At 45.8% G+C, this 13,626-nt stretch overlaps 1 protein-coding gene across 3 annotated transcripts in view; it reads right to left on the minus strand.

Moving 5' to 3' along the window:
- LOC111967636 (ecto-NOX disulfide-thiol exchanger 2-like) overlaps window positions 1–13,626 on the minus strand; it is a 209,068-nt gene that overhangs the window by 44,848 nt on the left and 150,594 nt on the right. For all 3 annotated transcript variants that reach the window (XM_023992826.2, XM_070444824.1, XM_070444823.1), the window contains exons 5-7: window positions 8,592–8,798; window positions 6,636–6,869; window positions 3,543–3,755 (exon numbers count right to left, since the gene is read on the minus strand). In XM_023992826.2, the coding sequence (XP_023848594.1) occupies window positions 3,543–3,755; window positions 6,636–6,869; window positions 8,592–8,798 (654 nt within the window). The remainder of the gene's footprint in view (window positions 1–3,542; window positions 3,756–6,635; window positions 6,870–8,591; window positions 8,799–13,626) is intronic.

Below are 13,626 nucleotides of genomic sequence, written 5' to 3' on the forward strand. Positions count from 1 at the left end.
AATTATATTACATTTGGAAACAACATGTCTCTGTATTCAAATGTGCAGCTGTGAGAAAGCCTGGTAAATATGGAAGTGGCTTTGTTCACAGAACGACGGTGTATCCCTGCCTCCCAGGACACCAAAGTCCGTGTTGACATTTGTAAGGGTGAAACCGCAGACAAACTCCTGAATATAAATAAGTGTTTGTATGGATTATTGTGATGGAGGAGGGTGGACTTTAAAAGAGAACAAAGAGAGAGACCCACTTTGTTCTTTCAAATACATCACTGTATTTACTGTAGGTGGTGTACCACCAAAGATATCTGAACTCATGCATGCTCTTAGCATTGGCAGTTGTGAATCAGGTCAGCTATACATTTTCCCTTTTGGCCTTTTCAATCTTCGATATGACTCATTTAATTGCTTCCATTTGTTTTCATGTAGAGAGGTGCTACTTACTTTGATGATATGGCTGTGGGTTGCTTCAGATCAGCTGTCCACTGACTAACAGGCTAACGTTAACTAGAGGAGTTTGTGTTAGACCTCTGGGGGAGATTACACTGGACTATTTCTACATGCAGCACAAGATACTGTACATGGGGGGGCCAAAAACAAACGTACCTTCTTTCTCATCAAATAAACATTGCTCCTAAATACTAGTTTAACAGACAAGAGGTATACAACAGCATGCTTTTTGTAAGAATTTAGAGTGCATTGAGTGGCTGAAGAGTTATTAAATCATAGGTGTTTCTTTGTTACTTGTTTCATTATCTCTGATGATTGTTATGTTTATATGTCTGTCTGTCTGTGATGATTGTTACGTCTATGTGATTATCGTTATGTCTATCTGTGGCGACTGCGTTGGCGTCAATCATATTCAAAAGCAAGAGTCATTGAAGCGGAGGTTTCATGAATCCTACAATAGAAAGAGTACTTAGTACACAAGTTACTGTATGTGATATCAATATTTCACAGGCCCAATGACAGATCCTCGCCATTCAATGATCACTCGACTGAGTTCATATAGTCCTTGTGCAAGGTAGCTCCGCCCATCACAGGTTTCCTGCAACCTCAGACATGGATATCTCTATTCCCCCCCGGCAGGTATGGGAGTGTGTTATATCCTTGGTTCTTAGTGTCACGCCTGTCACAGCTGTGGGATACAGAGAGACTGCCACAGAGAAGGTTAAAGCAGGTTAATAAAACTATGTCTGCTCCCTTTGGGATGTTGTCTTTCGAAGCACAGGAGTTACAGCTGAACGGCTGACAAACAAGAGTTACATCTGTAGACTACCCAACATGCCCCAGGGTAGTCCCGCCTCAAGCTAAATGAGTTCCCTAGTTGGCGCTCAGAATGATAATATGGATGGGGTGATGATACCAGAGGTGTGGACTTGAGTCACATGACTTGGACTCGAGTCAGACTCGAGTCACAAATATGATGACTTGGACTCGACTTTGACTTTAACACCAATGACTCGTGACTTGACTTGGACTTGAGCCTTCTGACTCGATACCCTCCCCAAGCCCAAATATTAAAAATGATGCTATTAAAAAAAGTGTGCAGCGCATCAACTCTTCATTTAACAGATTAAAGTTGGAATCGGACAGCAGCCAATCAAATTGTGCGTGGCAGTGCAGAGGAACGTCGGCAGGTGAATTCAGATTGAGCCCTTGGAAAGATGATACCCAAAATTATTATTTTAGGATATAAAGACAGCGCTGTATCAACAAAAAATGGATTGCAACTTGCAAAACATGCGGGAAGAAAATTACAGAGTTACGGAGGCGCAACAATTTTCAACTTTGTTCGACATTTGAAGCTGCACAAAGAACGGTAAGTCATGGCTAATATAGCCGACAGCTATATATTTTATTACTTTACTAGTGTATCATGTAGGCTAGCGTAAAGTTAAATCAATGAGCCTCCACACGTCCAGCACGTGCGGAACATGATCATTGCACCCAAGATTGAGCTACAACTGGCTAGGCAGTTGGTAGCCTAAATCCTGCCTGACGTTCCTAAAACAAGGATGGGCAATTGTGTACAAGCCTACATCGCCCGATTGCCCCCATAGCGATCCTCGATAGTCGATCACATTTGCACACACTGTATATAGACCTTTTCTACTGTATTATTGACTGTATGTTGTTTACTCCATGTGTAACTCTGTGTTGTGTATGTGTCAAACTGCTTTGCTTTATCTTGGCCAGGTCGCAGTTGTAAATGAGAACTTGTTCTCAACTGGCCTACCTGGTTAAATAAAGTTAAAAAAAAGAGCACATATCTGAATGTCTCTGGCTGACCCAGGTACTGGAACTATCTGCATGTCTCTGGCTGACCCAGGTACGGGTACTATCTGAATGTCTCTGGCTGACCCAGGTACTGGTACTATCTGAATGTCTCTGGTTGACCCAGGTACTGGTACTATCTGAATGTATCTGACTGACCCAGGTAGTCTAATGGTTCTGACTGACCCAGGTACTGGTACTATCTGAATGTCTCTGGCTGACCCAGGTACTGGTACTATCTGAATGTATCTGACTGACCCAGGTAGTCTAATGTTCTGACTGACCCAGGTACTGGTACTACTTGACTGTCTCTGGCTGACCCAGTACTGGTACTACCTGAATGTCTCTGACTGACCCAGGTACTGGTACTACCTGAATGTCTCTGGCTGACCCAGGTACTGGTACTATCTGAATGTCTCTGACTGACCCAGGTACTGGTAATATCTGAATGTTTCTGGCGACCCAGGTAGTCTAATGGTTCTGACTGACCCAGGTACTGGTACTACTTGAATGTCTCTGACTGACCCAGGTACTGGTACTACCTGAATGTCTGACTGACCCAGGAACTATCTGAATGTCTCTGGCTGACCTGGGTAGTCTAATGGTTCTGACTGACCTAGGGTCAGCTCTACAGGAGTCGACCGTGAGATTAGCTCCTAAAAGCCTCATTAGTGAATCTGCCATACAGCTGCTCTCCTCAGACAGAGGTGTCAGAGGTGTCAACCACTAGGAGATGGAGAGGTGGAGAGACAGAGAGAGAAAGAGAGAGTGAGGGAGAGGGAAGCTGGGAGAAAGACAATAAAGATGGAGAGAGAGGAGATTGGGAGACGGAGCTAGAGAGATGGCCACTCTGGGTTTAATGATGATGTGCTAAGAAAGATAGCTAACAGCTCCCTAAATAACCTGTTCAGTGTTATTGCTGCCATCACTGGCCTTTAGCAGCCAAACTGCTCCAAATCTACTTCTTCAAAGAGTATTCCCATAAAGGGGGTCTTCAGAAGTGCTATGTTTGTGCCCTGCTGTGTGTGTGTGTTTTCAGAAAATACAATTTCTGTTTAATGTCCCGAGTGTATGGAGCACTAACCTGTAATAATAGGACAAGTGAACTTGTGACATGAAAATCACTTGAGTATGGGGAACTTTTACAGGGACAATGTGACGTTGCCTCAAGAGAACGCAAGGCGTGGTTTGATGTTGACCCTGACGTGAGACATGGTTCTCTTTCCCTCTGTATGTGGGTGTGTGATGTCAGTCTAGTGTGTACTCACATTGTGCCAGGATGCCAGAGAGGGCGCTCTTGAACTTGTCCTTGGCTTCCTCCATCTCCTTCTCGTGGGTGGCCTTTTGACTCATCAGCTGGCGGATGTGGCTGTTGGACGACTGGATCATGGAATAGAAGTTGTTGGCGTTACGCCGGTTCACCTCGCCGCGTTCCACCCAGGTCAGCAGCACGCGCACCGCCTCCGCAAACGCTGCCTCATCTGAGGAGAGGACGGGGTTATTAAAGTCAAACTAAAGGTTAGGGTCAGTAGCTAGATTTGTTAGGGGTAAAAAAAAAAATTATGTTAGGGTTAGGGGTAAGAATCCATTTGTGGTTTGAAACATAGAATTCAGAATTAGAACATGAATTTCTGGATGAAATAACAAATAATTCAGTGGGATGGTTTGAAAGTTATTCTGTCCTATGTATCAAGGCCTGACAGTGAACTGAGAGGAGAGGCGCCACAGAGATAGCAGAGAAGCAGGGAGTCACAGTGTTTGCAGACCAAACCATTTCCGTGGAGACCTTGACGTGTCACAGTTCATTAGAGAAAAAAGCGTATTAATTCATCCCAAAGCTGATATCAGGAGAGGAGAGGAACGGAGGGGAGGATAGGGAAGGAGGGGAGACAGGAGAGGAGAAAGAATAGTGATATCTTTAATGAAATCCCTCAAATTCATTCTAAATGGCACCACAGCTTCTTGGCGTTTCTCCAGTACTGCTCTGAATGTTAACTAGAGGGCAGTGAATGAATGGAATAAATATCATGTTTCAAATGCCTTTGTATGAACAACAGTGGTTGTTTTGCATTATTCATTTTTGGGTCGTAGACTGATGAGGTGATGTCAAGAGAGTTATTGATTTTCATTGTTAATGACACTCAGTGGTGTAATGGAGGATATACACAGGAATACACCGTATACTCACTTTATTTTCAGTGGGAATTGCATATACTCACATTTTAATCCCCCACGATGCGTATCAAAGTAGCGTACTGGAGGTACACGCCGTATCATTTAATAAGGCTGATGGAACAGAACATAATGTTTCGCTTCAAATGTCGCTAAACTATTATTTCTTCACATTTTAAGCGCTGCAATGTGCATACAGCGGTAGGCCTACGCTAAAATGTTCCAAAATGCAATTTGTGGGAAAACACAGCTCTAAAATGAGGTTTCATTGACATGACGCAATAACTATCACGGGTTGTTAATATGACCAGGATAATGCCTTTGGCTGCTAGACAAAGAAAGTTTGAAAACCAATAGAACAGGAAAGCGCAAATGAGAAAGTCTTTATAAAATAATTGCCTCCACGTTTCTATGGTGGGATTTTGGCTACAGGCTACTTTGAAGCAAGGTCAGACATTCCTCATAACATGAAGTAAAACGTCCAGGTTTCAAACAATTAAGGAACAAGAAAAATATAGTGACGCTAATGACAGGCCTAACCGTCTTCTGGTAAATGGAAAGGCTTTCCGAAAATGAAATGTTAACTAGCTAAAAATGAACCTATAACTACCTGGCAAAATGATATCACGATTATTTGCATCAATCCAGTGGGAATTTGTTTTGCAAACGCTACAGAAACACTGCTAACCAAACAGTGTTAGGTGCCTGCACAGATGAATTGAAAATTATAATTTCCCCAGGCCTCAAGTGGTCTCCTGATGTGGTTTAAGCATTGTTGTGGACTTAGAACATCCAATTGTTGTTTTTCTATGAATAACGTGTGACTTTAGAGCGAAAACCAATTTGATTTGTTGAAAATCTGAAACCTGTGAATTTCGTACTCAGTTGACAGCCTAGTATGCCTACTATTAGCCTACTTGCACAGTGCAGCTTGGGTTGGCCTGACTGTGAAAGACCAATATGGGATTTATGATTCATGTCATCCAGAGTGTACAGATGTAAGATCTTAATTTGATCACTCTTTTGTTTCTGACTATAGCCATTTCTCCAGGCACCACTAAGGACACTGGTGCTCATTACATTACATTTGGTTAGTGCTTATTAGTTACCTAATAAAGGATCCTCTAACTCAACACAAGGAGGGGAAGAGAGGGTATGAGAGAAAATACAAATCACTCACTCACTCTCTAACACACACATACTAAAACAGATTGAGCAGCTGGAAGCCTTTTTAATTGATTTAAGATGAAGCCCACAGAAGCCTCCCCCGCAAACACGGACCCCCCCCCCCCACACACACACACACATACACACACTTCTGCGAATGATTTGCTTAAAGAATCCATCACTGCTTTCGATATTGAATCAAGGTGTCAGAAATGAATGTGTCATAACTAGAACTTGCTGAGGTGTTACTCTATATTATAGAATTATTTTGATTTCCAGGCCCTCGACAGTCACTAGTCCTTCCTGGTAACTACAGTTCCATTATTAATACACATTCTCAGTAGGTATCAATACTAGTCAATCACTGACAATGACCAGGGCCTATAGATTATTCATATTTGGACTGAATCAGTGTTTAACTGTGAGTCTGTGGCATCTGATGAACATAATTATCACCTTCAATGTCATACAATGCATCTACACGTCTAGGGAGCTAAGAGGCTTATCAAAATAACACACTTTGACGAGGTCCCTAAGAGTCAATGCACAAACACAGTAAGAGCAGCGGGATGTGTTGAAGAGATGTGTAGATACTAAAACATCCGGCTCCTGCCTGGCTGTCACAAATGTTCACATCTAGCAGCTTCACAGCTGAACTGAAAGTAGAGAAGCCACATTCACAACATCCGCAGTTGAAATGTTACTGCTCTCGCTGTGAAACAGTTAACGGAGCACATGTCAAGGTGTTTGGGCTAAGACAGCAGCGAGGCTAACTGTCTTTGCTAACCTCATCACTAATTCACAAAACATGATGTTGACCTACTTTCCACTGGAATCCTCACATTCAGACATCTTTAAGGTAGTACAAGTTGTGGGAGGGGATCTTTTTGTACTACAGCAGATTACAGTAGCGGGGAATACATACGCACAAACACATATAAATACATACGCACAAACGCATGCATGCACGCATCAATCAAACACATTAAAGGGATACTCTTCGATAAGTCGTGGAGCCCCACCTTTAATCTTGTCCCCCAGCTGACTACACTCGTGGTCTGAGTAATGGACGATGAGTGGAGGAGAGGGGGGTCTGAAACGGTCCTCCTCCATCCTCCTGCGGTGCCTCTCCTCTCTGGCATACAAGCGCTGACGACACTCCCACTCATACAGGTCATCTCTGGCTTGGGCAAAATCCACATGGAGCCGCCCTGTGTCCTTCTTGTCTGTACTGGAGCCCAGACGCATACGGTAGCCTGGGGAGGAGGGGGGGAGCGAGAGCAAAGGGGGAGGGAGGAGGGGAGAGAGTTAGAACCAGGTGGTAACATCACAGTGACATTTCACTCTGTTAAACGAACAGGAGCAGGGCAGTAAAATGCGGGAAATACACACCCCACTTTCTGTCAGTCACCTGCATCTCTATCTTGATGCCTGACATCCTCTATTTGGGTTAACATGATCTGTCCATCCACCTGTCTCTCCATCCCTGTCTCTATTTTTTATCTGTTTGATCCTCTGTCACAGCTGCATCCCAGCTAAAGTAGCTTTGCTGAGTTGGAGTAGGAAATGACTCTGCTCTCTCTATACTAATTTATAGAGGAGACTTAAAGAGTCGAATTGCTCCTCTAGTGACATAATAGAAATTGCTAATTGCTCCTCTTTCCTTTCCCCTCCTTTCTCTAATTCTTCTTTCCTCTCTCTCTGCCACTCCTATCTGTTTCTCTTTCTCTCTTTCTGGTGTCTCTCCCGCTCTATCTTTCTGTTGCTCTCACTCTCTGTTTCTATCTCTCCAGTCTCTGCCAAAAGGGAGAAATTAGCGTGGGCTTCCAGTTTACTTCTGCCTCCTCTCTGCGTTTTGTGGGGCTGTGATATATGTCCTTCAGTTTGCATACAGAGAGAGATTTAAGACATGGCTGGAGTCTAGTAGCTTTAGAAAAGAGAGAGATGTAAGATGTGGCTGGAGTCTAGTAGCTTTAGAAAAGAGAGAGGATGCAAGATGTGGCTGGAGTCTAGTAGCTTTAGAAAAGAGAGAGATGCAAGATGTGGCGTGAGTCTAGTAGCTTTAGGAAAGAGAGAGAGATTTAAGATGTGGCTGAGTCTAATAGCTTTAGAAAATAGAGAAAATTTAAGATGTGGCTGGAGTCTAGTAGCTTTAGAAAAGAGAGAGATGTAGACGTGGCTGGAGTCTAGTAGCTTTAGAAAAGAGAGAGATGCAAGATGTGGCTGGAGTCTAGTAGCTTTAGAAAATGAGAGAGATGCAAGATGTGGCTGGAGTCTAGTAGCTTTAGGAAAGAGAGAGATTTAAGATGTGGCTGGAGTCTAAAAGCTTTAGAAAATAGAGAAATTTAAGATGTGGCTGGAGTCTAGTAGCTTTAGAAAGAGAGAGATGTAGACGTGGCTGGAGTCTAGTAGCTTTAGAAAAGAGAGAGATGTAAGATGTGGCTGGAGTCTAGTAGCTTTAGAAAAGAGAGAGGTTTAAGATGTGGCTGGAGTCTAATAGCTTTAGAAAAGAGAGAGATTGTAAGATGTGGCTGGAGTCTAGTAACTTTAGAAAAGAGAGAGATTTAAGATGTGACTGGAGTCTAGTAGCTTTAGAAAAGAGAGAGATGTAAGATGTGGCTGGAGTCTAGTAGCTGGAAAAAGGAGATTAGACAACAAAACACCCTCTGGTGTCACATGACTAATGGGACTGGTACTGGTGATTAATTTCCTCCATTCAGAACTCTATTTATTTAACTACACCTCTGCTATTGTCACCTCAATAGTAAGGGTATCGAAGACATGTATTCCACTACACCTCTAGTTGTCTTCTCATTGACCTGCATAGTGATGGTCTGACTCAGGAGAGGGGACATTTATTCCACAACACACCTAGTCGTTTTCTCATTAACCAGCATAGTTAAGGTCTCTGACTGGAAACGGGTTGTATTTATTTCACAACACAGCATGATGTTTAATAGGAAACATCGGAAGCGTACCACATAAGAAGAGGGCTCTGTCTACAGTGAACTCTTCAGCGAATCGGATGTGGCAGAAGTTCTTCTTGCTCTTGCGGATGGCGATGATGTCACCACACTGGCCAAACACCTCCACGATGAGTGCCTCGGTGGCATTCTCTGGCAGACCGCCCACAAACACCGTTTTACAACCTGGAGGGCGCTCCCTCATGGCCGGAGAGGGAAGGTCTGTAGATGAGGAGAGAGAGAGTCATCAAAACTGAGAACTAACTGTAAACTTGGAAACAAAGAATGATAATAAAGTATTCATTTGACCTGAGTGTTTTAAACAATTTTTATATTTCACCTTTATTTAACCAGGTAGGCCAGTTGAGAACAAGTTCTCATTTACAACTGCGACCTGGCCAAGATAAAGCAAAGCAGTGCGACAAACACAACACAGAGTTACACATGGGATAAACAAACGTACAGTCAATAACACAATAGAAAAATCTGTATACATTTGTGTGCAAATGAAGTAAGGAGGTACGGCAATAAATTGGCCAATAGTGGCAAAGTAATTACAATTTAGCAATTTACACTGGAGTGATAGATGTGCAGATGAGGATGTGTAAGTAGAAATACTGGTGTGCAAAAGAGCAGAAAAACAAAAACAAATATGGGGATGAGGTAGGTAGTTGGTTGGATGGGCTATTTACAGATGGGCTGTGTACAGCAGCAGCAATCGGTAAGCTGCTCTGACAGCTGACTCTCAAAAGAAATCCCGCAATGCCCCCAACGAACCATCAAACAGGCAAAGCATCAATACAGCATCAATAAGATCAAATGCTACTACACCGGCTCTGACACTTGTCAAATGTGGCAGGGCTTGCAAACTATCACAGATTACAAAGGGAAACCAAGTCACACACTGCCAGACGAGCTAAATGCCTTCAATGCTCACTTCGAGGCAAGCAACACAACCATGCTTGAGAGCACCAGCTGTTCCGGACGACTGTGTGATCACGCTCGCCATAGCAGATGTGAGTAAGACCTTTAAACAAGTTAATATTCGCAAGGCTGCAGGGCCAGATGTATTACCAGGACGCATACTCAGGGCATGCACTGACCAGCTAGCAAGTGTCTTCACTGATATTTTCAATCTCTCCCTGACCCAGTCTGTAATACCTACATGTTTCAAGCAGACCACCGAGGTAACCTGTCTAAATGATTATCGCCATGTATCACTCACATCTGTAGCCATGAAATGCTTTGAAAGGCTGGCCATTGCTCACATAAACACCATCATCCCAGACACCCTGGACCACCAAAACAGATCTACAGATGATGCAATCTCTATTGCAATCTACACTGCCCTTTCCCACATGGACAAAAGGAACACCTACGTGAGAATGCTATTCATTGACTACAGGTCAGAGTTCAACGCCATAGTGCCCCCGAAGCTCATCACTAAGCTAAGGTCCCTGGGACTTAACCTCTCCCTCTGCAACTGGATCCTGGACTTCCTAACAGACCGCCCCCAGGTGGTGAGAGTAGGCAACAACACATCTGCCACACTGACCCTCAACATGGGGGCCCCTCAGGGGTGCATGCTTAGACCCCTCCTATACTCACTGTTCACCCACGACTGTGTGGCTGCACACAACTCCACACGATGGTGGTAGGCATGATCACCGGCAGCAATGAAACAGCCTTTACCGAGGTGTGGTGCCAGGACAATAACCTCTTACTCAACATCAGTAAGACAAAGGAGCTGATCGTGGACTACAGAAACGGAGGGCCGAGCACACCCCCAATTTACATCGATGGGGCTATAGTGGAGCGGGTCGAGAGCTTCAAGTTCCTCGATGTCCACATCATTATCATGTTCCAAACACACCAACACAGTTGTGATGAGGGCATAACAATGCCTCTGAAAATATGTGGCATGGGCCCTCAGATCCTCAAAAGGTTATACAGCTGCACCATCGAGAGCATCTTGACAGGCTGTATCATCGCTTGGTATGGTAACTGCTTGGCATCCGACCGCAAGGCTCAACAGAGGGTAGTGCGTACTGCCCAGTACATCCATGGGGCCGAGCTTCCTGACATTCTGGAACTCTATACCAGGCGATTTTTGTCTTTGACAAAAATGTGTCAAAGACTCCAGTCACAGACTGTTCTCTCTGCTACCGCACGGCAAGTGATACCAACACACCAAGTTTGGAACCAACAGGACCCTGAACAGCTTCTACACCAAAGTCATAAGACTTCAAAACAAGACTACTAAATAGCAAATCAAATTGCTACCTGCATTGCTCCTTTTTGGGATTCTACCCACACATACTTACATCCCAAAACACACACTAAATACGCCAACACACACTAAATACGACAACAGACAAATGCATACTGACGCCGCACACACACTGCTGCTAGTCACTATACCCCTACCTATACAGTTGAAGTCAGAAGTTAACATACACCTTAGCCAAATACATTTAAACTCAGTTTTTCACAATTCCTGACATTTAATCAGAGTAAAAATTCCCTGTCTTAGGTCAGTTAGGATCACCACTTAATTTTAAGAATGTGAAATGTCACAATAATAGTAGAGAGAATTATTTATTTCAGCTTTTATTTATTTCATCACATTCCCAGTGGGTCAGGAGTTTACATACACTCAATTAGTATTTGGTAGCATTGCCTTTAAATTGTTTAACTTGGGTCAAACGTTTTGGGTAGCCTTCCACAAGCTTCCCAGAGACCTGACCTGGCCTGTATTATACTAGACCTGGCCTGTACAGGCCAGGTCTATTATAATACAGACCAGGTCTCAATAAGTTGGGTGAATTTTGGCCCATTCTTCCTGACAGAGCTGCTGTAACTGAGTCAGGTTTGTAGGCCTCCTTGCTCGCACAAGCTTTTTCAGTTCTGCCCACAACATTTCTATAGGATTGAGGTCAGGGCTTTGTGATGACCACTCCAATACCTTGACTTTGTTGTCCTTAAGCCCTTTTGCCACAACTTTGCGAGTATGCTTGGGGTCATTGTCCGTTTGGAAGACACAATTGCGACCAAGCACCTGACTGATGTCTTGAGATGTTGCTTCAATATATCCACATAATTTTCCTCTCGCATGATGCCATCTATTTTGTGAAGTGCACCAGTCCCTCCTGCAGCAAAGCACCCCCACAACATGATGCTGCCACTGTCACGTTCCTGTCCTGTTTTCTCTTGTTTTGTATGTCTTTATTGGTCAGGGCGTGAGTGTTGGGTGGGTAGTCTATGTTTTGTATTTCTATGTTGGGTTTTGTGTTCTCAATGTTGGGTTTTGTATTCTCAATTAGAGACAGGTGTGTATCGTTTGTCTCTGATTGAGAGTCATACTAAGGCAGCCAGGGTTTCACTGGGGTTTTGTGGGTGTTTGTTCCTGTGTCAGTGTTTGGGCCACACAGGACGGTTGAAGGTTAGTCACGTTTGTTGTTTTGTAGTTTTGTAGTGTCTTGTTTGCTGTTTTCATTAAAAGTATGATTAATCACCAATCCGCATCTTGGTCCGATCCATGCTCCTCCTCGTCTGAGGAGGAGAACAACAATGACTGCCTTTACAGAAACACCCACCACAACAGGACCAAGCGGATTGGAGCCGGAGGAAAGGAACTAAAGCAATGGAGAGAAGAGGAATGGAGTTGGGAACAAATATTCAACGGAGAAGGACCCTGGGCTAAGGTTGGTGGGAATCGCCGCTCGCGGGAGGAGAAGAAGGCAGCCACAGCCCAGGAGCGGTGGATTGAGGAGGCAGCACGTATGAGAGGCTGGAAGCCCGAGAGTCAGACCCAAAAATTTATTGGGGGGTGGCACACGAGGAGTGTGGCAAAGCCGGGTAGGATACCTGAGCCAACTCCCCGTGCTTACCGTGGAGTGAGAGAGCGTCGTACTGGTCAGACACCGTGTTATGCGGTAAAGCGCACGGTGTCCCCAGTACGCGTGCTTAGCCCAGTGCGGGCTATTCCACCTTGCCGCACTGGGAGGGCTAGGTTGGGCATCGAGCCAGATGTCATGAAGCCGGCCCAACGTATCTGGTCTCCAGTACGTCTCCTCGGGCCGGCATACATGGCACCASCCTTACGAATGGTGTCCCCGGTTCGCCAGCATAGCCCAGTGCGGGCTATTCCACCTCGCCGCACTGGCAGGGCTACGGGCACCATTCAACCTGGTAAGGTTGGGCAGGCTCGGTGCCCAAGAGCACGTGTCCTCCTTCACGGTCCGGTATACCCGGTGCCACCTCCAAGTACCAGTCCACCGGTGGCAGCCCCCCGCACCAGGCTGTCTCTCCGGGTTATCTCTCCAGCTGCTTCCACCTGTCCAGCACTGTCAGAGCTTTCCTCCTCTCCAGCGCAGCCAGTGCATATACCACGCACCAGGCCTACTGTGCGCCTCAGCAGGGCAGAGTCGGCATCTGCCAACGCCTTCTGCACTGCCTGTCCTGCCCACGCCGATCTGAGCCATCTGTCTGCCAGCGCCGTCTGAGCCATCTGTCTGCCAGCGCCGTTGGAGCCATCTGTCTGCCCAGCGCGTCTGAGCCCGTGCTGCCCACGGCGCCTGAACTGCCCGTCTGCCCAGCGGCCGCCTGAACTGCCCGTCTGCCCAACGGCGCCTGAACTGCCCGTTGCCATGAGCCTGCAAAGCCGCCCGTTCTGCCAAGAGCCTACAGAGCTTCCGCAGACCGGATCAGCCAGAGCCTTCCGCCAAGACCGGATCAGCCAGAGCCTTCCGCCAGACCGGATCAGCCAGAGCCTTCCGCCAGACCGGATCAGCCAGAGCCTTCCGCCAGACCGAGATCAGCCAGAGCCTTCCGCCAGACGGATCAGCGAGCTTCCGCCAGACCGGATCAGCCAGAAGCCTTCCGCAGACACGGATCGCCAGAGCCGTCCAGCCAGGACCAGCCAGAGCCGATCCAGCCAGGACCAGCCAGAGCCGTCCAGCCAGGACCTGCCAGAGAGCCGTCCAGCCAGGACCTGCCAGAGCGTCCAGCCAGGACCTGCCAGAGCCGTCCAGCCAGGACTGCCAGAGCC

This window comes from Salvelinus sp. IW2-2015, linkage group LG8 (assembly GCF_002910315.2).
Source record: "Salvelinus sp. IW2-2015 linkage group LG8, ASM291031v2, whole genome shotgun sequence".
Classification (NCBI taxonomy): domain Eukaryota; kingdom Metazoa; phylum Chordata; class Actinopteri; order Salmoniformes; family Salmonidae; genus Salvelinus; species Salvelinus sp. IW2-2015.